Genomic DNA, 23,913 nt, shown 5'->3' with positions numbered 1-23,913 from the left:
TTTCATGTCAAAGAAATTATTCGTAGATGGAACACCTAGTAGACTTCAAATTAAATCTCTGTGGTAGACTTAGCTATCAAAGTTATTTATTACTGTCATATATGCTTGGATGTGTATGTCTGGTGTGTGCTGTTTCTACCTGGAAGATTTGTGTTGAATCAATTATTCTAGTTCACCTATAAATATTTCATGGATCAGTAACATGTTCATCCATGTGCATGCATGTTAATTTCTCTATTTTCTATGCGAAATTCTACTCTTGTGTTTTTTTAAAAAAAATTTAAAGCAGGATTTTTAGAATTACAGATGGATATACATGTTGGATTTTCTATTCTGGTATTTTATTTCTTAGGTTTTTCTGTATTTTTTATATTAATTTTTTACTTAACAAACGAGACCTAAAAGATAAACCTACCTCTGCCCAACTCTTCATGCATACCACTAGTTTAGCTAGCACTACGTACTTGCTGTGGAGTCAAACCTAGGCATCACCGGTCGAACCACCAGCCCCCCCCCCCCTTTTATATTGAATCATGTTGTGTATTGGGTGGGTGGTGTGGATTCACTCAATACACGGGTGGAACTATTCACACATGTATAATATACACGGGCAGCCAAACGAGGCCTAAATTGGTTACCGGTCCGGAATAAATACTGGTCTCTTATTACATCTATCATAAATTTGTTACTATACTTCTCATTTCCGGTCCGGATTGAATCTAGATGTAACCGAACAAGGCCTTAGATAGTCTCATAGCACAGGTTCTGTGTTTGGCTGACTGATGTTTAGAGAGAGTCCAACTTCTGATTTTTTGGCTGTGCACTGCTGCGTAGGCAGGCGCAATGGAACACTTAGACAGTAATAACAGTGGCAGGTACAAACTCTGAAAAAGCACCACGATAATTAAGGTGATGCTATTCTTCTCGGATGATCGAAAAGAAGAAAATATTTTTTTTATGAAATTGGCGGCTCGTCGATTCGTTTAAAAAAAAGTAACAAAACATTTTTTTTCACAGGAGTTGAACTGCTTAAAGAATAGATTTTTGTTTTGATCGGTTGCTATCTTTGGATTGTGGGGGTATTTGATTGGAATGGACCATTTGTTATGAGAAATAGCCCTGATTTGGTAATAGTCAAAACTGTTACCGTTAGTAAACTCAAGGAAAGCCATATGAACAGACAGCCGCAGCTATATGAAATCTCTGAAAGAAAAAAATCAAAACTTTTTTTTCCGAAGCAACCACAACGAAAACAGTATGCAAGATCAGTTATCCTGATCTGAGCATTATTGTCAACACCATATCAAGTAGCCAAGTTGATACCCCAAATTATCCAAAACAAAATTAACCTGCAGATTTTACATTCGCACTGAGCTGCCACATAAGAATTCAGACAGGACTTGGAGCTTTGTGTATATTCGAAGGCACTGACAAATTAATCAAACATCGTAAACCCCCTAAAAAAGAATTGATATTTCACACAAAGTCACTAAGCTAGGACGACTAGTAGAATAATAATGCAATGATAGGATGCTTTCCTGTAGTAGCACGAACCTCGACGCAGACCAACGTTCCAAGGCTAAGCTATCTAGGGTTGCTGGTTCTCCCCTGCATCCTCGTTGGGCAACTCGTTGAGGTCAAACATGTTCACGCCCGGCTGCGGCCCAGCAGGTGGCGCCGGGTTGCCCCCCGGTGGCGCAGCCGCCGCGGCGCCGTTGGCCATGGGCGGAGGAGGAGCGGCTCCGGCGATCGGCGGCGCGGGAGGAGGGGCGACGGCGATCGGCGGCGGCACGGGCCCGGCGCCGTTGGCCATCGACGGCGGCGGCACTGGCGCGGCGTTGGCCATCATCGGCGGCGGCCCCGGCGCGGCGTTGGCGTTGGCGTTGGCGTTGGCGTTGGCGATGTCGATGGCGAGCAGCTGCTCCTGCTCCTTGGCCTCGAGAAAATGCTTCCGCATGTGGCCGCCGAGAGCCTGCCCGGTGGGGAAGACCATGGGGCACCGTAAGCACTGGTGTTGCTGCGGCGCGGGCGCGAGCGCAGGCGCGGGTGCGGGCGGCGGCGGTGGCGGCGGCGGCGGCGGCGGTGGGCCGACCAAGCCCTCCTCGCCGAGAGGCCCGATGGCGATACCGCCGCCGGCAGCAGCGACGACGGTGGCGTCGACGGCGACGACGACGCCGGCCGGGCGCTGGTGAGCCAGGAAGTTGTGCCGCGCGACTTGCGCCGCCGCCGCCACCGCCTCTTGCTGCTGCTCGGCGCAGCTCTTCTTCTGCCTCTTGTGGGCCGCTACGTGACCGCCTAGGGCTTGGTGAGTGGAGAACGTCTTGTGGCACTCCGAACACTCGTACTTCCTTTTCGACGCCGGCGACGGGATGCGCTTCACCGGCGGCGGTGGCGGTGCTGTGGGATGCTTCGTCTCGACGTCCTGGAGTCTTCGCTTCAAAGGCTTCTTGGTGGTGCCGCCTCCGGGGGACACGGGCATGTCGGCGTGGCCGTCGTCGTTCTTGTCGCCGAGAACAGGGACAGCCTGATCGGTCACAGGCCCCAGCTTCACTGGCGTCTTCGCCTCCGGCGACTGCGGCTCGGCGTCGGCGGCGACCGCGGCGACATGCTCCTTGACGATCCCAAAGACATGTTCGACCAGCGCAGGCTTCTCAGCTTCCCACGTCCTGTGCTCCGCGACGGCGAGGACGCCTTGCTCGACGTCGACGCTTGGCATCTGGTCCGAAGCCGGCGCCAGGAGGGCGGCGTCGGCGACATGCGCCGGTTGCGTAGGCTGGTGATCAAGCGAGCACCCCGAGGCAATGTCCAGGAGAGTCATGGCCGCCTCCTCCTCCTCCGTGATCACCAGCTGCAGCCTGGACGACGCGGGCGGCGCGGGCGCGGGCGCGCTGCCACTGCTACTGGCCGAGGACGCCGGCCGCCCGCGCTTCCCCGTCACCGGCGACCTCCCCGGGTGGCGGTCGTCGCCGAGCTCAGCCTCCTCCTTCGTCCGTGGCACCTTCCACGGCCTCGGCTTGACCCCAGCGGCCACGGAAGCATCGTCGGCCGCCGCCGCCGCCACCGCCGCCAGGCGCGCCGCCCCCTTGTGCTTCCTCAGTGGGTGAGATCGCAGGTGTCCGTACATCGCCTTGTCCGACATGAACACCTTGCCACACTCTGGGCACGTCAGATCATCGCGCACGGCGGCGCCGCCTTGCGCCTCCACCGCCAGCTTCTTCTTCGATCTCACAGCCTTCGGAGCGAGCTCAGCAGCAGCTGGCTCCTCACCGTCAGTAGCATCACCGGCGGCCACCGCCGCCGCCGCTGCCGCCGCCCTGTGGTAGTAGGCTTGACCTCGAGAGTCCATGAGAAGAGGTGATGAGCTGAGATCGAGGTTACTGAATTGATCAGAGAGGTGGTTAATGGTGGTGTGTATGCTTCTCTGATGGTGGTTGTATCCGTTTCCGGGCAGCTTAGCCAAGCGAGTTAAACCTCAATATGCTCCTTTAATTATGCCACACAGCCAAGAAACTGAAACGAACACGAGACACCAGAGAGAATCTTAAAAGCCTCACTTGGACAAATCCCCTTTCTTCTTTTTATTGTTATTATCCTGCAAAAAAAAACAAGGAAGGTGACCAATCAGATATGAACATTATTTAGTAACTATCAAGATATTCTTAGATAGAAGCACCAATTTATAGACAAAGAGGAAAAACTTCAAAAAGCATGAAATAATGGCAACTTCATCAGCAAATAAAAGCACACCACAAAAGAGATCCAATTACATCTCAAACTGAGTAGCTGAACCAGCTGAAGTGAACCATGGATGTTTTTAATACATTCTCAGGGTGTAATGTAATAAGTCACACATATGTATATTCCAGTAGTAGTAAAAAGCAGCAAAGCTGCTGAATGCGAAAAAAATCATCTACTTCCAGTAAAGTAACGAGAACATGCATGGAGAGAGAGCACACAAGTAGGATGAGAGTGAAAGCTCTCACTCCATGCTGCATGTACCCAAGTGACAGGTGATCTCCTGCAGCCTTTTCTCTGACAAAAGCGTACTGGAAGCCTAGAGATCAGTACCAACCTGAGAAGTGCACTACTACTAGTAGTAGCAGTCAAGCACACTGAATGAAAAGCTAACGATTTCTAGCTTAGCTAAGCTACAGGAGCTGAGCCAAGGCGTGCATGACACCCCCCCCCCCCCCCTAGTGACCACTGATCGACCAGGCGAATTAAATGGAATGTATACACTAATTAAAACTAGATCGGGATTGTTTTTGGCAAAAGAGGATGGAAAGGCCTGGACCTGTATCGATTTCTTTGCATGGACCTCTAGTGGAAAGGAATAAATGGAAACTGGCAGTATTAGATGGTAACCCAAAGGTAACCAGCTGCAAATCCACCTCAGGTTAAGAAGGGAATCAAATAACGAAAAATCCAGCAACACCCCCCACCCCAGAAGAACCGATCCACACTGAAGCAGTGGCAAGAATAAAACGGCAAGAAGTGAACAACTGCAACCACATTAAACAGGAGAGAGAGAGAGATTCAAGATCAAGAAAAGCTGACCAAGGAAAAGGCACTGAATTAAATCTTGCACTCAAACCCGGACGGTGGAGAGGAGAGGAGAAGAGGAGGATTCATCACGTCACGTCGGTGTGCCTGCAGGAGAAACGGCCGGCAAGATCGGAAACGATAAAAGTAAGACCAGCCCAGGGAGAGGAACCAATCCAATCCGCTCCCACAGATCCCAAGAAAGACCCAGCTCCAGCAGCAGCAGAATCAACAGGGAGAAGAAGGAAAAAGAAATGCAGCTCAGATCGATATCAACGAGATCGAGCGTATACTAACTAACTCTCTGCAGCAAGAAACCCAAGAAGAACCAGAAAGAAACAGCGGGTGGTCAAGCAGAATATCACAGCAAGAACATATACAGGACCTACACTACAGGAAGCTGAAAAGAAGAGACGATCTATCCAACACGGCGCCGCACGATCGAGCTCTCCCTCTCCAATCCCTCCCCAAACCCCGCGGTTGCAAGCAAGCAAGCAGGAGCAGCACGCAGCGGATTTCCCAGCTCCGAAACCGCACCAACCCACCTCCCCCCATAAACCCTACCGGAGAGATACCAAGAACCCCACGCGAGCACGCACGAGCAGAGATAGATCAACCACATGCCGGACGGCCGGGAGAGAGACGAAGAAGAAGCTAGCGGAGGTGGAGGGGAGGGGAGACGACACGCGCGTACCAATCTCACCTACCTCACAGGACGAGGAGCCACACACGGCGGCCGGTCGTCGTCGGGGAGGCGCGCGGGCGGCTGAGCAGAGCTGGGGGGTGGGTGTCCAGCTCGGAGGTGTAACCGCCTCAAAGATATCAGCAGCGACAAGAAAGGAAAAAGAAACCCGGAGAGAGAGAGAGAGAGAGAGAGAGAAGGCGAGGCTACCTACGCTCTCGATCTCAGTGGGGACTACTTGTAGTGAAGGGGAGAGGAAGAGGGGGTGTACGCTGCCACCACGCCGTGGGAGTGGGGGGGGGGGGGGGGGTGACCGGGTGAGTACAGGTAGTACAGGTCGGTACTGAGATATTCGCGGATGGGCCGCCGTGCAAACTCCGGACTACGCTCGCGCGTGCTCTCCCTCTCCCTCAACTGCTGCACAGATCAGAAGTGGATTTCAGATATACAAGGAAAATCTGGGATACCATTGCTACCTGAGTATTAGCTTATGAACCCATAGGACCGACAAACTGGACGCGCGAGCGACCATAGTCCACCACTGGTGGGAATCGCTTGCAACATGTCAAGACAGCAAGATGCACCCAAGCACAGGAGTCGATCCCTAATCTTTCTAATCTCTTTGAGAAGCTTGGAAGGAGCGAAACCAGCGAGTCTTCCAAAACAAGGAGCTAACCCACGTTAGCCCTAATCGCGAAGATAAAGGAAGAGGGCGAATTTTGGATTATGGCGGGAGCCAAACGCCTGGCAAAGATGTTACCGTAGATCCAGACCGTTGTGCTGTAATATTATTTTTTTCCTTACTTGTAAATTTACCCATTATATTTAATGAGTAGGCAAGCTTTGGCTATCGTTAAAAAAAATTGCTGCTTGCGTTGGGGGTAGATGAGAGGAGCAATCCGTTAGTACTAGTAGCCTCTTTTGTTTGGAAAATGCTTGTAACCGGGCGTTCGACAGGAGACGAAACGTCGGACAGCGCTCATGGTGGGACCCACTGTCAATTTTTTTCAACCCACGTCTCTTCCTAATTCTTATCCTCTCATTTATCTTCTCACGGTAAACGCTGGTAGCAGCGGCGACGAGAATAGATGGCGTCGTCGCCGGCGACCACAGCACAACGGCACCAGGGCGACGTGGAAAGGAAGGAGGCGTCGGACCTGGGCACCGGCAGCCATGGTGGCGGTGGCGAGAAGAGGAAGGAGCCATCGTCGCCAGCGGCCATGGTGACGGCAAGGCGGCACGGAGAGAAAGGAGGCGCCGGACCTGGCCACTAGCAGCCATGGCGGCGGCGGCGGCGAGAAGAGGTGGCATAACCATCGTCGCCGGCGGCCACGGCGGCAGCGGCGGTGACAAGGCGACGCGGAGAGGAAGGAGGCACTGGACCTGGCCACTAGCAGCCATGGTGGCGGCGGCGAGAAGAGGTGGCGTAGCCATCGTCAGTGACGGCAAGGCAAATGGATCCAGGCTACAGGTTTGTTGCAGTCTATTTTGTATCTTTGTTGCATTTTATTGTATTCTAGTGTTTCATTCTCTTGTGTTCGAATGTTGCACATGATGCACACCATATTTCTTTGATGTTGTATCTTTGTTGTATTTTATTGTATTCGAATGTTTCATTCTCTTATTTTCGAATGTTGCACATGACACACCATGTTTCTTTGATGTTGCACGTAGTAGTATCTTGATGTCTCGATCTATTTGCATCTAATTGAAACATTTTTCACCAAGCGAAGAAACATTTTTACCAAGTAATGAAACATCTAAAACATTTTTTGTTGAAACATTTTTTAAGTAAGGTATGAAACATTGTTTTATACATAGTGAAACACCGTCCGGAGTTTTGACTAGGATCAGACGTCCGATCTCTAGTCTTCTCCCTTTTGTTTGCTTGTTTGTTGAGGATTAGCGATCTCAGGTTAAGAGGATTTAATTTGTTACCCATTCTCTCTCTCTCACACATTTCGGTAGTTTTATCCCTATCTGTAACAATTCACTCCTGTGCTACGATTAATTATTCACTTCCTTGGAAAAAAATGTAAGATGGTGTGTTAGTTTTTTATACGGTGTTCGATGCATAAGAGCATGTACAATAGCAGACTATATATAAGCTGGCTATTAACACATATCAAGAAGATGAAAGAAGAGAGAGATGAGTAGCATGCTACAAATTAATTTGTAGCCAGCTGCAACATGAGCTCCAAGGCACAATATGTGTATGACAGGTAGGACCAGATATTAATAGTGTACTATATATTGATGGGTAATTATTATATGAATTAGCTATTAAAATTACTATAAATGATTTGGAACTAGTAGTTGACTATCCTATTACACTTGCTCTAGGACCATAATATGTCATCACCAGCTACAAGATTAACGTCGTATGTAAATGCTTCCAAATATGTTTCTTCTACTTAGCAAGTTGTTTCTGTGTACACATTAATTGAGGTAGTGTTAGTTCTGAAAGGAAAAAAGTAGTGTTGCTTTTTAGTAGTACACACATATATACGCCCTGGCCCCCAAGTAGCAGTTGCTAAGGAGTACACCACTAGTGACTCTTTGCACGCTAGTTTTTTTTAAAAAAAAAATTACACAGTACAATGCAGACACTCACAACGCACGCGCACTCACCCCTATGAACGCACGCACGTAAACCCTACCCCTATGAGCATCTACGAAAACTGGGCCGGCAAATTCTTGAGATTGACGAAGTCACTACAGGCGCCTCGCTGCTACACATGTGAGATGTGCATATCTGGATGAGCATGCACCCATTACTCTGTGATGGCCAATTAATTTCAGTACATGCTAATTGGATGTGTTCAGCATCCTACTACTTCCTCGGTCCCGAAATAGTTATCTTTTTGGAGTTCAAGTTTTGTCCCACAATACTTGTAACTTGAGAGTACTACTTGCCATATCAGTCACCTCCAATTCAAATTTATACCCATTCTACCCTCACCATTCTCTTACTTCCATTCAAATAAGGGGCAATATAGTCTTTACTTCTCAAATCTTAATTTGTGCTAAACAATCTAGAAAGACAAGTATTGTGGGACGGAGTAAGTACTTTACTAAGAGGGATGAAATACCGGAGAACTTCAATGGGAAAAGAGACAGCTTCCCCATAACATACTTAGGGTTGCCGCTCACCACAAGCCACATTAAGAGAATTCACCTGCAACTAGTCATGGACAAGTTGCAATCAAGGCTTGCGGAATGGAAAGGGAAACTAATCCAGTAAGCACGGCGAAAGACACTAGTCTCATATGTGCTAAGTTCCATACCAATCTACTCCCTCACTGCCTTGAAGCCACCAAAGCAATTCTTAACAGAAATGAATAAGATTATAAGGAAGTTTCTTTGGGATGGTGACCAAGAGATGAGCGATGGGAAATGCAAAGTAAATTGGAAGAGGGTATGTTCCCCAATCAATCTGGGAGGCCTCGATATTTTAGACCTTGACAAGTTTGTTAGAGCGTTGCGACTCCAATGGCTGTGGTTTGAGTGGGATTGCCCCGACAAGCCGTGTGTTGGGACGCAGCCATGGACCTCCCTGAAGAACAAAATTGTAATCTCCCTCAGAACCAAAGGTGATTATGAACATATTATCTCTCAACGCCTTGTAGTTCATGTCAGCTCTCAACCTCCAAGCCCTACTCATGTCCTCAAATAAAGCTGTTGCGTTTGGAATTCTAAGCGAATAGAAACATGACAGGATAGTCCATTGTCCAGCCTTTTCCACCTCATCCTCCTCCAGGTTAACCTCTATCGCCTCCTCCTCCTTATCGCCTTCAACGTCCTTTGTGAACACAGCCGGACCCTGGGATTTAGTACCAGCCATGTCTGTATTAAAACCCGTCGCCGCTTGCGAGTTCATCATCTCCTGAAGAAAATCATGCTTCGTCGACCCCTCTGCCACCTTTTCTGAGACCACCAACGCATTTGACTTCCTAAGGATTGCTGCCGAAGAAACAACGCCAACGTCCCCAGGAGGCTTCGGGTGGGTAATCGTCCCACTGACGATCCCTTTTTCACTCCCACCTCCCATGGCCGCCATGAGTTGATCCTTGGAAACTTGAAAGCAGAAACCTAAGAGCCAGAGGACAAAAGGTGTGTTCCCGTCGTATCTCCAATTGATCGACCAGGCGTCCAATATATACCTGCGCACCTCCCAATCCGGATCCCACACGAACAAACAACAGATGGAAATGCCAGGGGCAGATCTTCCCTGCCATATCCTAACTAACCATCGATCACCAATCCCCTTACGGACGAACAACAAGGAATTACCTAAATCAATCCCGTGTAAAGTCTCCCCTCCAAAATCGTAACTCATCCAAACTGGGCCAAACTGTGCGGAGATGATCAGAACACCTCCTTCATCCAGACTCCACTTAGCAGGCGAGACCCCTGCAGACTTCCAGATCGGATCGGAGTAGAACTCCATCCCCAGCCATCTCTGAGGTAGAGATGTAGGAGCGGCTGCCCCGTCGCCGGGACGCCGCCCAAACCCTAACTCATCCGTCATTTTTATTTGGCTGTTCAAGACAGTCTCCTCTTCTAATATTCTTTACCTTACATGTTTGTTGGTAGATACGTGGCATAATCTATATGTTCGCTATTTTTGTTTTCATAATTTATAACAAAGGCATGTGTCCTTAAAATCTTAAAACTCTTTCTCTGGCTTGATAGCACAAGACGTGTTATGTATGTGTGCATGCGGAAAAAAAAGGGAGAAAGGACTATTCAAAACAACGTTGGATAAACTGATTTGGACCTGGAGATGTGGGCCTCTTGGGCTAGTGTGGTCTTTTACAAACACTGGGTTTGCCAATTACTGGTAGTGCATGTCACTGGAGGCAAGGAGCTCACCACAGGCAGGAGAAGCTCCCTGGCATGGAGGACAGGAGGGGAAGCACAGGAAGAAGGAAGAAGGTGAGGTAACTATTTACATATGTATCCTATAAGTTTTATTTATTTTTAACTAGTATGCCACGTCAGTGAAGCCGGTCACCCATATTGTCGTGGGACCTGATTTAACCCGGTTTAGTAAATTTTGAGGTTAAGATTTTCGGTATTGCTGTTTAGGATACGATTAAACTCGGCGTAAAGGTGAGGGATGCAAAATAAACTTATTCTTTACAAAATCTGGGTTTGCCAAGTTACTCGTAGTTGGCCACTGGCACAGTGGCATCTCTAGTACTCCGTACTACTGCTACTATTTTTGTCCTGTTCAGATAAGAGTGGCACCGTACAGGGTGCAGTCTAGATGGACCTGGACAAGCCTAGGCAAAGACAGAAGACACCATCAATCCAAGGCGACTAATAATGAGGAGACACTGAAATAGGCCCCTGTCCAGAGAGAATTCTCCACGAAAAGAGGAGAACGAACCACATCAAAACCATCCGTTTTCACCTTCTTCCCTCTCCTGTAAATGCCCGGTCTCCGCGCTCCTCGGGAGAGATCCAGGATGTTCGGCCACCCACACAGCCACACTGCTTTGTAGTGGCAAATTTGCATGGCAAATGTTCGCTGAAATTATAGTGTTCTACCTCGGGGACGAATTGGCCACGGTTCAATCAGGTGGCGCCATGTCTTTAGCCAAGCTCGCCAATTCGCACATGCCTCCATTGTCACACACACACATGGCAATTGGCGAAGGAGCCAATCACGACATGGTTTCAAGCGTCCCTTTCAGAGAGAAGGGGGGGAACCAACATCATAAATCGATCGCCTCCAGTAGAGGCAGTTGAGCGACAGCGAGCCTGTCTCTTAAAAAAAATAAAATTAGTCCCCTCCACGCGCCGCGTGTTCCTCGTCCTCTGGTTGCCAGGACAGAGCACGGGGCCCGGCGGCGATGGCGCTCGGCGACGGGGACGACGGCGCGGCCGCCGCCGCCGTTCCTCTCATCTCGGATCGCCCCAAGCATGCCGCCATCGTCAGAAGCGGTGAGCGTGCACGAGCTCCCTCAATTCGTTCTGTTCCGATTCTTTTCTTGAATCCCCTCTTCTTCTTATTCTTCCTGGAATCTTGGTCGATGTGTCTGAATGTTCGAGCAGGGACGGAGTGGACGGCGGCGGCGCACGTGATCACGGCGGTGATCGGGTCCGGGGTGCTGTCGCTGGCGTGGAGCGTGGCGCAGCTGGGGTGGCTGGCGGGGCCGGGGATGATGCTCGTGTTCGCGGCCGTGACGGCGCTGCAGTCGGCGCTGTTCGCCGACTGCTACCGCTCGCCGGACCCGGAGGTCGGCCCGCACCGCAACCGCACCTACGCCAACGCCGTCGAGCGCAACCTAGGTACGCCCCCACTCGTGATTTCATCTCCCTCTCTCTCTCTCTTTCTCTCCTACATTCACAAGCATCGCACGGTATCCGTTTGATTGGTGGATTGAGACATTAGCATTTGACTTGGGGAAAAAAAGAAATAGTTTCTTGCCAATTTCTTCTCTCGTTACGTTATTTCATCTGTTCTTGAGAAAGTCTTTCTCGCTTAACTGGTCACCACACACACACGGGGTTATTAATTATGAAAATGCCATTCGAACGGGATGATATAGTTGAGATATCATCCTTTCCTCTATTAATTAACCTGCGAGGCGCAACGAGACTATGTGCTGATTAGCGCTGTCCTACCACGTAAATGTCCCTGTCAAGCAAGATTGGTGAATCGTGGGGGTAAAGCGTAACATAAAAAAAGAAGAAAGAAAAAAGTGAGGCGCGCGCACACGGCCACGGTCACGGGCACCACTCGAGGATAGGAGAAGGCTCGTGAAATCCGCGGCCCGCACGCCCAGGGTCGCCGTCCGTCCGCTGCGCGCAGCTCACGCCGGCCTCACGGCACGCACGCGCCTCTCGGGGGGGACGTAGCGACGCTCCCCCGTCGCTCGCGCGCGCGCGGGGCGGCATGCGAGTTCGCGAGTCGAACGCCTCACCGAGTTCGTGGGGGAGTTGGTGTTTGGGTTTGGGCTGGAACGGCCGCGTGGGAGAAGGTAGCGCGTGTAACACATTGGAAGGCGGCGTACTGAAGAGGACAGGTGAATACGTGATCGCTGCTGATTCGGTACCGGTGTCCGGCGATTCGGCCTGCTGTTAGTGGGGTCGATATGACAATTTTTTTTAAGATAAGAATGAATCATCCAATGATTGTTCAGAATAAACAACTTGTTCACGCGATGCTCGCGCATGGAAGGGGAAAAAAGGGGTGAGCTTTACATGCCAATGTTTTATTGCCATGCTGGCAGAGGTCTCATGCCACGCCATAGGGGAGGTAGCATATTTATCTTTTTTAAAAGTTTTGTTTAAAAATGTTTATACCGACTTTAACTATGATACGTAGGCACATTCTCTTTTCTTAAGTTGAACCAGTCTACAAAGAAAATCTTATTTAAGAATGATGTTATTGTGTTGCAAATATACCAAAATTGTAAGTGTTTCGGTTGTCATTGTTAAAGCAACCAATAGATACCAAAATTCTGTTTTCATACCTAATCAGATTTTAAGTTCTGAACAGCTTCCCCTTTACAAGAGCTATTGGAAAACAAACTCTAAACAATAAGGGTATGTTCAAAGCTAGAGCTCGGTATGGATTCTCTTCGTACTACACATCAGCGAAGAAACTCCTACCTACAAACGACTCTCTTTAGCTGACTCTCCATTAATACAGGGTAATAAAATGGCTAATAAATTCATTGCCTATAATCAAATGATAATTTCAGCCTCACATATATTTGTATCTCTTCTCTATACAACAACTACTACATTGTATCTGCCAAATTTCTTCCGCGTGCAATTTTTACATGGGATCTGGAGGCCTAGCTCTGCTGAAAACCAATTCTACAATGGGGGCCTCTCCTCGAGTCTGCTTGTTTTTTGCACGAGAGGAGCCAATGCTTCAGCAATGTCATAGATAGCATTGTTGTTTCTCTCTTAGCTATCCTCTCTCTTCCACGTCATTTGATTTGCCTATGTGCCACTGAAGAGATCCGGCTAGTTAATGCCTTTGTACGTGCTCTAAGAAATGGTTTGGGCGAGTCGTTCTCTCGTCCTTTCGCGCATGTGCATTGGGAGCTGGCAAGCTCCCAAGCCCGGTCTTGTCAATTTAGTGGCCCGGAGCGAAGCTAGAACGATGGGTCCTTTAATACAACTCTGATAATATAATGATGTTTTTAACAAATGTAATGCATAAAAAAACATTCTTATCAAATAAGTTGTATATCTTCCTCTTCTGTGCTTACTAAATATAAGTTCCTATGGCCTATGGGCTCCTATATTCATAACATACATATATGTAGGGTTGGGCCCCTTGACTTCGAGGGCCCAATACGGTGGTACAGCTCAACCCCCACCTCAAGGCCGGGCGCCTGCACGCTCCCTCTCCAGTGGAGAGTGAAAAGGATGGGAAAGGGAATTCTAGGAAGCTAATTAGGAGAACTGTTGAAGTTAAGCCTAAAATTCTAAGATTGGAACCCATAATTGGTATCTATTGATGATGTTCTTATGGGGGCATAAAGATATATCATGTTTGGGATGGCATATTGGTAGGACAAATCCCTATCAACATGAACATCTGCACTATCTTGTGTAGGTCGTTAAAAAAATTGTTTAGAAAATTTGGTACGTTGGTTTTCGCTCCGTCGCCCATGACTGACGATCACAGTGCAACACGGAATGGTTTTCAACAGGTAGCTCGAGCGCGTGGGTCTGCTTGTTGCTGCAGCAAACGGCCTTGTTCGGCTACGGCATCGCCTACACCATCACCGCCTCCATCAGTTGCAGGTACGCCACCCCACCTACGCGCCCCTCCTTTACATTTGCCGCACTACGCATTGTCCACTTCTTTTTGTGCGCGGAAGCAAGCAAGCAAGTATGCCGAATTGCCGATGATGTTTGATATTTTCATCGCTTAATTACCTCGAGCAGCATCGAGCGCACACTACTCCGTTAGTCACACGATTTCACGTCCCCCTTTCGCGGTGGCCTCCATCGGCTCGCGGCGCGGAGCCACCGATTCCAGTTTCCTTCCCGTTTCACGTCTCCCTTTCGCATGCGGGCCGCTGTTCCGCCTCGGTTGCCTGGGCCCTGACGCCGCGGGCTGTGGCTAGAGGAATAAGTTCACTTTAGGTCCCTTAATTTGTCGCTCAGTCTGATTTTCATCCTCAGTCCACAAAACCGGATACAATGCTTCCCCCAACTTACCAAAACCGTGCAGACGAGGTCCCTTGGCAGTTTGGAAGGCGGTTTTCACTGACGTGGCGTCTATGTGGCTGGTTTGACTAGGTCTCTGTCCTACATGGCATTGACGTGGCGCTTACGTGGCAATTATATTTCGGAAAAATAATAAAAATCATGGCCCCACATGTTAGCTCCACACAAAATATAATTTTAAAATGGTGGGGCCCACGTGGGCCTCACATGTCAGCCTCACTCTTCCATTCTCTCTCTTCTTCATCTTCACTCCTCTCTTCTTCCCTCTCCCCTCTCCCTCTCTCTCTTCTTCTTCCCGGGCAGTGGACGGGCGGGTGGGTGGCAGGGCAGGCGAGCGAGGCAGGTTGTCCGAGCTCCGATGGCGGCGGCTCGGCATGCGCCATGGGGGGGGATGAGGGACTCGGCGACGATGGGGGCAGGGGCAGGAGCCTTGGAGTTCTTCTTCTTCTTCTTGGCCGGCGCCGGCACAGGGGGTGTCGGCTTGGTGGGGATGGTGGCGGGCGCTTCAGCGATGAGGGAAGGAGGCGAGGCGGCGGCGAGCCTCGACGGGTGCCTTGGTGGACTTGGTGGCCGCCGGCCATCTCTCTCTTGCGCACGCTCGCCGTCCGCCGCCCTTCTCCCTGATGGCCGCGGGCCACCGTTCTTCTCTTTCTCGCGCGTGCTTCCCGGCAAGCCAGGGAGCTCGGGGAGGGAGGAAGGATGCCAGGAGGGAGAAGGGTGAAGGGTGGCGGACGGATCCACAACCGTCGCCGCCTAGCTCCTTCCCGCCGGTCATCGCCCTTCTCCCCGATGGCCGTCGTTCCCATCGGCCGCCGGTCGCCGTTCTTCTCTCTCTTCGCGTGCGCTCGCCGGCCATCCACTTCCGCTAGGAGGCCTCTTCGCCACCCTCGTCGGCCTCCCCGCGTCCTCCCTCTCCGCTATCTCATCTCCAACTCGTCATCTCCCGGTGGGACGGCGGCGCACGGTGCTCGTAGTCGTCGTCGCCGGGCAAGGAGGGAGAGGGGGCCTTCTTGCCACCGGCATGCTTTGACCACCACCCGCCCTACAATGCCGAAGAAGGGAGAAACGAAGAGGATATAGATGACATGTGTGGCCACATGGGCCCACCTTTTTTATTATTTTATGTGCGAAACTGACATGTGGGCCCCATGGGGTTTATTATTATATTTGGATCAAATTGCCACGTAAGCGCCACGCAAGTGCCACGTCGGACGAAGACCTAGTCAAACGATACACGTAGGCGCCACATCGGCCAAAACCGGGGTCAAATACTGTCGAGGGACCTCGATTGCACGGTTTTAAAAGTTGGAGGACGTGTTGTACCCGGTTTTCCGGACTAGGGACAAAAATCAGACTGAGCGACAAATTGAGGGACCTAGAGTGAACTTATTCCGTGGCTAGATGGATCGGCACACCAACGGTCCAACGCTTCAAGGCCTGACTAGTGTTGCGGATGCATGGCCCAACAGGAACAAGGCCCGACTAGTGTTCCTTCCTGAGTTCACCGCAATACGGCCCCGATCGTCGATCGAGGCCCCGGGAAGACCACATGATCACCTCACCACCGCCAAAGCCAAACCAGAATAGTTGAGTAGTAGTAGCTTTCTGCCTAGATCCGGATCCTGGTCGTTTTCCCCCGTGTCTCGTTGCCAAGTTCAAGGGAAAAGCTGAGCCCAACTCGACGGCGGTTGCCTTCGGTTTTGGCATCGTCTGTTTGATGCCTAGCGAGCCAGAGAATGCCACGGAGAAATCTGCCCCGCAGGGTAGTTTTCTCGAGCCTTGCAGAAACTCACCCCAAGTCAACGGAACAGCTAAAAAGAAATAATTTTTTTTCTTGTTTTTTCTTCCCGGTTACATGGAAGACACACATGTACCAGCACAAGCTCAGACATATACTGTGATTCGATCCCACAGTGGATTATAGTGTGTTCGGCAATGCTTGTGGCTGCAGCCGCCGGGCTACCACAGCCTAAAACGGCTGCAGAGGGCAGCAGCTAAAAATGGCCGTAGCCGCAGCCGCAGCAGCTGTAACAACGAGCATTTCTGATCAGCCTAGGTGTTTCTTCATATTCTTTGTTCCTTTAAAAAGGTCAAACACTAAAGAGAAAAAAGAGCCCTCTACATCAAATGGGCAAATTATCAACCACATCTAAAAAATTAAAATTTATACTTAGTTTTGAGGTTTTCTATTGTATTTTATTGTTTAGCATTTATTTTTAAATTACAAATAATATAGGTATAAAAGTATAGCCAGCATTTTGCTTCGTTCTCTTTTCCATGGCTCAGCAGCTAAGAAAAATTGAACCCTAAAATTCCTACATTTTTTTATCATTTTTGCACCATTTCTTATTTTAAAATCAGACACCTACATCAGTCGAAACCCAAATCCAAAACAGAATAGATCAAGCGAATGCCATCCTCCTCTATTTCATTTCAGCTCCAGCCCGCTAACACCACTCCGCCACCGCCCACTATAAACTGTCTGGTGGTGCTCCTAAGCTTGTTGAATTGGCGGCGAGCTGATTTCGAGTGTGAACCTGAACTTTGCTGATAAATCCATTAATAATGCATCCAAGAGAGAAACGCCCAGGGATTTTTTAGGTTAGCTCCACAGTGTGGTGGGCTAACCGGCCTAAGTTCGGAGCCTCACCCATTTTATTTATTTGATATTAGATCATTCCCTAATACTCACGTTCTAATAATGCATCCAAAATGGAGTGGATAGCATCAAATTAGTACCGAATGACCAAGACGGGTTATTGGCTCTATGCTGCTTTTTTTTTTTTGACAAGAAATGGAATCCTGGACGGTCCAAAATTTTCCCAGAGGGTGGCAAAAGCCTCCACGGGGAGTCGACTAGTCGAGGACCATGACAGCTACTGTACAATGCCGATTGCAAAATGCAAAGTCAATAAAGGATTCTTTCTACAAACAATGTCAAAAGAGGAGATATATATGCATCGTTGCTTGGACGGGGACGCAAAATACTTTTGAAAAGTTACATATCTGTACAGGTTAATTTCGTACATCATACTTACTATCAGTCATATGCTACCAACTCTGGAGATGACAATCCCTTCATTTCTCTACCGTTTCCTCCTTCAAATTCTTATCATCTGTGACTTTGTGTCCTGGTACCTGGTTACCTCATCGAGCCAACATCAAGTAATCACGCTTATTGCCACAATTCCCTAGCGTGGGACTACCTTCACATCACGGCCACCGATCCAATCACGTCCACGAACCAATCTTTTTTCCTTTTTAAAGATCTTTTCGGTGGAACTCGGTTTTCAACACAATAGATATGTGTCCCTTTTTTTTTCGAGAACGATATGTGTCCTGAGCAATGATAAAGCCGGTACGTACGATGGGGACACGAGGATGATTGGTGTTGGGCAGCCACCAAATTGGTGCCAAATTGGCAATTAGGCTTGCGCATGCAGTTTCGTGCAGGAGGCAGAGCAAATCTCGTGACAAATGAATGCTGAATCGTGCACTCCGTGCACTCGTGGACGGGGGCCCGTCGGCATGTCGGCCCATATGCCTTTTCGACTCGGGACACAGTTACAGCTTCCTGTTCCTTAAACTTGGGCTACCTTTCCACTCTTTATGAGCCGTTTTATCTTCGAATCCAAATGCTACTATCAAATTCTGCCAAAACGAGAACTGGGATAAGCTTTTGCTCCATAATACTGGTATAATCCACATGCAAATGCCATTCATGATTCATCTGCCAAGTCCGGAAGACCTGTGTACCTCAACCCGGATATCCTGGTTATTAATCCATTCCAAACCTTAGTAAAACAGCGATATACTACTAATAATATGTGTAGGGTGTCGAGGCAGCCGCGCTTTTCGCCCCGAAAAAAGGGGGGTCGCGGATTCGATCCGAGTCCAAGAGAATCAGACAAAGCCGTGACAGCAACGGCCTAGTGATCCAAAGCTAAGTAGTCGTAGTAGTCGTAGCCATCGGCGCGGTGGTCTCATCAGAAGCGGATCGCTCGATCGATCGCCTTATACCTCCACGTCTCGCCGTCCGTCTCCAACCCCAACCCCACCCACTGATCCTGCAGCTAGCTAGCCTCTTCTCCCGTCGCGCGGCGAACCAGGCGCAATGGCGGTGCACCACTCCCTCGAGGTGGCCGCCGCAGGAGGCGACGGCGGCGGCGGCCGATGCTACGACGACGACGGCCACCCGGCACGCACCGGTACGGTACACACACGCTCGTTGTACGTCGTACGTCGTTGTTCCCTGAACCCAGCGCGCTGATCTGAATCCATCCATGCGCGCGCGGGGCGAATGGTGTGGCGGGCGTGCGTGCAGGGACGGTGTGGACGTGCGTGGCGCACATCATCACGGCGGTGATCGGGTCCGGGGTGCTGTCGCTGGCGTGGAGCGTGGCGAAGCTGGGGTGGGTGGGGGGACCGGCCTGCATGGCCTGCTTCGCGCTCGTCACCTACGTCTCCGCCGCGCTGCTCTCCGACTGCTACCGCCGCGGCGACGACGACAAGGGCCCCCGGAGCCGATCCTACATGGACGCCGTCCGCGCCTTCCTCGGTAACCAACACACAACACACAAAATCAAAAGCTAGCTAGCGATTTACGACGACGCAAACCAAACCGAACTTCGCGTTAGCGAATTCGTGGCTAAATTCTGTATACTCTGTCTCTGTGTGTGCACATGGCGCGGCGAATTAACGTGCTCAGGCAAGAAGCACACCTGGGCCTGCGGCTTGCTCCAGTACGCGAGCCTGTACGGCTGCGGCGTCGCGTATACCATCACCACCGCCACTAGCATGAGGTAGTAGCAGCTAGCCCAAGAATCGATGTGCAGGGAGAAACGTGATGGATGATGCATTATGAGTTTTGCAGCGTGGTGTTTCTGTTTCTGTTTCTGTTTCTGTTTCTTCCGTTGATTTTTTTCTTCGGGTTTTGGTGTGTTTTTTGCAGGGCGATCCTGAGGTCCAACTGCTACCACACGCACGGCCACGACGCGCCCTGCAAATACGGGGGTAGCTACTACATGCTCATGTTCGGCGCGGCGCAGCTGTTCCTCTCCTTCATACCGGACTTCCACGACATGGCGTGGCTGTCGGTCCTCGCCGCGGTCATGTCGTTCTCCTACTCGTTCATCGGCCTCGGCCTCGGCCTCGCCAACACAATTGGTACTCTTTGCTTTGGTTTCAGAATCCAATCTGTTCATCCTTTGAGGCTTTGAGCTGCTCAGTCGTAGTACTAGTGCATTTACATGTTCTGTGAGACTAGATGGTCTGATAAATTGGTTCTGAACGATGCGCACTGCAACTAAACATGTAGTATGTGAACATTGAGATTATGTAAAGTTGACAAACCTGTTGCTGTTCTTCAGCTAATGGAACGATCAAAGGAAGCATAACAGGTGCTCCAACGAGAACCCCTGTGCAGAAGGTCTGGCACGTCTCGCAGGCCATCGGCGACATCGCATTCGCGTACCCGTACTCATTAATCCTCTTGGAAATTCAGGTGCACACATAGGAGTACATCTCATCGATCTGAAAGTCTGAAGCCTGAAGTACAACAGTACAGTCGCTGACGAATTTCTTCCGTTACGGTCTGTGTTTGTGCAGGACACACTGAAGGCTCCACCGGCCGAGAACAAGACGATGAAGAAGGCGTCCATCATCTCGATCGTCGTCACCACCTTCTTCTACCTCTGCTGCGGCTGCTTCGGCTACGCCGCCTTCGGGAGCGACGCCCCTGGCAACCTCCTCACCGGCTTCGGCTTCTACGAGCCCTACTGGCTCATCGACTTCGCCAACGCCTGCATCATCCTCCACCTGCTCGGCGGCTACCAGGTACACAGCACCAAGAAACCATTTCAGTGTGCACTGATAGAACTGAAAATAATCCTGAAACACAATCAGTCACTGATCGACATTGCCGGATGATGATGAATGAAAAAAAACTTGGTTTGATCAGGTGTACAGCCAGCCGATATACCAGTTCGCGGACAGGTTCTTCGCGGAGAGGTACCCGGCGAGCCGGTTCGTGAACGACTTCCACACGGTGAAGCTGCCGCTGCTGCCGCCGTGTCGGGTGAACCTCCTGCGGGTGTGCTTCCGGACGGTGTACGTGGCGAGCACCACGGCGGTGGCGCTCGCCTTCCCCTACTTCAACGAGGTGCTCGCGCTGCTCGGCGCCCTCAACTTCTGGCCGCTCGCCATCTACTTCCCCGTGGAGATGTACTTCATCCAGCGCCATGTCCCGCGGTGGTCGCCCCGGTGGGTCGTGCTGCAGTCGTTCAGCGTCCTCTGCCTCCTCGTCAGCGCCTTCGCGCTCGTCGGCTCCATCCAGGGCCTCATCAGCCAGAAGCTAGGCTAAAGATTTAGCCTAGCATCCTGAATTTCGGATTTGCTTTTTCTTTGTGTAACCGTAATGGGATGAGAATGCATTTGGTGGTCGTGTGTTGTTTGTAACAACTGGGGAGCGGAGCTTTGTCCCTGGTGAATGGCGCGATGAACTCATGAACAATAGCATAGTGGTGGTGGTACATTGTGTCTGCAGGGGTCAGAGGGTGGTGGCACTCTGTTTTTCAGTGCCTTTCCTCCTGTGCTGCAGAGAAACTGCTCCTATATATGTACAGAATGTCGTCATATTATTGCCATGATACTTGGAACGGTGAAAGGAACCTGCTCTTGAATGATGTATAAATCAGAGAGAGAAAAAAAGACTGCTCAGTACTGTGTTTATCTATCAGCTTCGTAGAGCTCGGTATGCATCGATTAATTGGTTTCAGGTCGCGTTGGCATTGAGCATGCGTAAGCCATGTATCTGCGTGGTTGATTTTACTGAAATGGTGGGAAAAGAACATGATTCAGGGTGTTCTTGGAACTGGCAGCCGCTGGCCTTTGTGTTCTTGATGATAAGGATAGGGGAATAAAATAGCATCCTCATATCAAGAGTGTAATCAACTAATCATAGTGCTGCAGCCCATAGAAATATGCATTCCCCTTGCTTGTAAAGATCCTACTAGGATAAAACTGTGTGCAGAAATGAATCGTTTATCTTTGACAGTTTTTTTTTTCTTTTTGAGTCTATCCTCCTGAACCTAAGGCTGTAAATTTGTTCGGACAAAGGATCATTACTCATAGCCTGCTATGTTCACAAGGTTTTATATTACTGAATAGTGGTGTTTCATCAAGCAGCATTAGTGAATAGTTGCAGTGGCAGAGTGGTGCAGGGCGTCAGTGAGCGAGATGGCGAGGCGAGAACGCGAGCGGCGCCGGGAGCGCGCGGGGCTTGGACCGTGGCCGTGAGGGGGGTTGACCCGGCGCTGCGCGGGTGGGCAACCTGTCCCGCCCCCCCGGGGGGAGGCTCACGCGTTGCGCGGGCGTTGAATTCTTTATGCCGCCCATGCCGCCTTCGCCCCCCGTGCGCGCGCGCGCGCGCCCACTCGCCGGCGCGGCAGCGCGCGCGCGCGCGCGCGGGCGGTCGCGAGGCCGCGAGCCTATTTATAACACGCGGCGCGGCCGTGTGAGCGCCGCACGCACGCAGCAGCAGCGGAATCTCGACGGCGGCGACATCATGGGGCGGGTGCCGTGCTGCGAGAAGGACAACGTGAAGCGCGGGCAGTGGACGCCCGAGGAGGACAACAAGCTGCTCTCCTACATCACCCAGTACGGCACCCGCAACTGGCGCCTCATCCCCAAGAACGCCGGTACGTTGGCGCGCGCGCCGCCACCGGCGAACGCGTGGTTGCAGCAGCGGCGGCGCTCTGACCGGGGTGTTTGTTGCTGGAACGTTGGCAGGGTTGCAGCGGTGCGGGAAGAGCTGCCGGCTGCGGTGGACCAACTACCTCCGGCCCGACCTCAAGCACGGCGAGTTCACCGACGCCGAGGAGCAGACCATCATCAAGCTCCACTCCGTCGTCGGCAACAGGTAGGCATCAACGAGTGGTCTCGCTACACCGTCTTGTGATCTTGGGTCATTTTTGGAGGAATGTATTGAGCAATGCGGGATGGGGCTGTGTGTGGCAAGGTGGTCGGTGATCGCGGCGCAGCTTCCGGGGCGGACGGACAACGACGTGAAGAACCACTGGAACACGAAGCTGAAGAAGAAGCTGTCCGGGATGGGCATCGACCCCGTCACGCACAAGTCCTTCTCGCACCTCATGGCCGAGATCGCCACCACGCTGGCGCCGCCGCAGGTGGCGCACCTCGCCGAGGCCGCGCTGGGGTGCTTCAAGGACGAGATGCTCCACCTCCTCACCAAGAAGCGCCCCTCCGACTTCCCCTCGCCCGCCGTGCACGACGGCGCCGGCGCCGGCGCCAGCGCGTCCGCGCTCGCCGCGCCCTGTTTCCCCGCCGCGCCGCCGCACCACCCGCAGGCCGACGACACCATCGAGCGCATCAAGCTCGGCCTGTCCCGCGCCATCATGAGCGATCCCTCCACCGCCTCCGCCGCCGCCGCCGCCGCCGCGCCCTCCGCCCCCGCGGAGGACAAGCCGTGGCCGCCCGGCGACATGTCCGAGGGGCTCGCCGGGATGTACGCCACGTACAACCCGGCGGCGCACGCGCACGCGCAGGCCCAGGCCGAGTTCCGGTACGACGGGGCCTCCGCGGCGCAGGGCTACGTCCTCGGCGGCGACGGCGACCAGGGCACGTCGATGTGGAGCCACCAGAGCCTGTACAGCGGGAGCTCCGGCACCGAGGAGGCCAGGCGGGAGTTGCCGGAGAAGGGCAACGACAGCGTCGGCAGCAGCGGCGGCGACGACGACGCCGCGGACGACGGCAAGGACAGCGGGAAGGGGGCAGCCTCCGACATGTCGGGCCTGTTCGCCTCCGACTGCGTGCTCTGGGACTTGCCCGACGAGCTCACGAATCACATGGTGTAGCTAAGCTATAAAACGCGGGAAAACTTAGCACGGCGAAGCACGCCATGATCCACATCACTTGCAGTTGCAGGTGGTGAGAATTGGATAGAGCGAAAAATTGCTACCAATAATATTGCTGAAAGAGTGACAGAAAAAGTGAAAAACTATAGTATGTAGCTGGCAAGAAAAATGGGGATTCTTTTTGCTTGGAAAAGAGAAAAAAAAGTGAGATGTGAATAGTTTTACCGAGAAGCACTGATTGATTGAGTGATTGAGCCGGAGGCCAAGGTATTTTTCCAGTCCTCTGCTTCAGTCGCACTCCATGAGCAATGGATAATTCAATTCAGTTCAGACAGATTGTTTACTTCTTCCATGGATCATATTGTCTGATGATGAGGTTGATGGGAAAACGTCAATATGCAACTCTAGCATGTTATATAAATGGTCATGAAAATTCAGAGAAAAAAAAATCTATAACAACGCTGCACCCAAAAAGATTGTGTGCTGTCTAAACTTCAGAAAATCATGTGAAATTTCTGAATTTTAACCATGAGTTGCACAACTGTACCAAAGAAGGCTAGAACCCAGAAATAAAACCTGTGGATCTGACATTTTGATAGATTATAGAAC

General features: G+C 51.2%; 2 protein-coding genes across 4 annotated transcripts; both read left to right on the top strand.

The window, feature by feature from the left end:
* Window positions 1-10,978: 10,978 nt before the first annotated feature.
* LOC4336122 (probable amino acid permease 7) lies at window positions 10,979-21,095 on the top strand. Of its 3 annotated transcripts, none has more exons than NM_001424597.1 (7): window positions 10,979-11,176; window positions 11,288-11,524; window positions 13,909-14,002; window positions 19,383-19,597; window positions 19,801-19,934; window positions 20,039-20,266; window positions 20,391-21,092. In NM_001424597.1, the coding sequence occupies exons 1-7, from the start codon at window positions 11,086-11,088 to the stop codon at window positions 20,790-20,792; spliced, it is 1,401 nt and encodes a 466-aa protein (NP_001411526.1). In that variant the 5' UTR covers window positions 10,979-11,085; the 3' UTR covers window positions 20,793-21,092. The 3 variants fall into 3 exon arrangements, with proteins under 3 accessions (NP_001411526.1, XP_015633488.1, XP_015633489.1); XM_015778002.3 differs by lacking the exons at window positions 10,979-11,176; window positions 11,288-11,524; window positions 13,909-14,002 and adding exons at window positions 17,768-18,639; window positions 18,756-18,989; window positions 19,140-19,233 and having other exon boundaries at window positions 20,391-21,095; XM_015778003.3 differs by lacking the exons at window positions 10,979-11,176; window positions 11,288-11,524; window positions 13,909-14,002 and adding exons at window positions 18,400-18,639; window positions 18,756-18,989 and having other exon boundaries at window positions 20,391-21,095.
* A 596-nt stretch (window positions 21,096-21,691) lies between these two features.
* Window positions 21,692-23,638, top strand: LOC9272494 (transcription factor MYB80-like). Its single transcript, XM_015779934.3, has 3 exons — window positions 21,692-22,128; window positions 22,220-22,349; window positions 22,449-23,638. Exons 1-3 carry the CDS (start codon window positions 21,816-21,818, stop codon window positions 23,302-23,304), a joined length of 1,299 nt encoding a protein of 432 aa, XP_015635420.2. The 5' UTR covers window positions 21,692-21,815; the 3' UTR covers window positions 23,305-23,638.
* Window positions 23,639-23,913: the final 275 nt, after the last annotated feature.

Source organism: Oryza sativa, chromosome 4 (genome assembly GCF_034140825.1).
Source record: "Oryza sativa Japonica Group chromosome 4, ASM3414082v1".
In the NCBI taxonomy this organism is placed as follows: Eukaryota; Viridiplantae; Streptophyta; class Magnoliopsida; order Poales; family Poaceae; genus Oryza; species Oryza sativa.
This window is presented reverse-complemented; position numbering and strand designations above follow the sequence as displayed.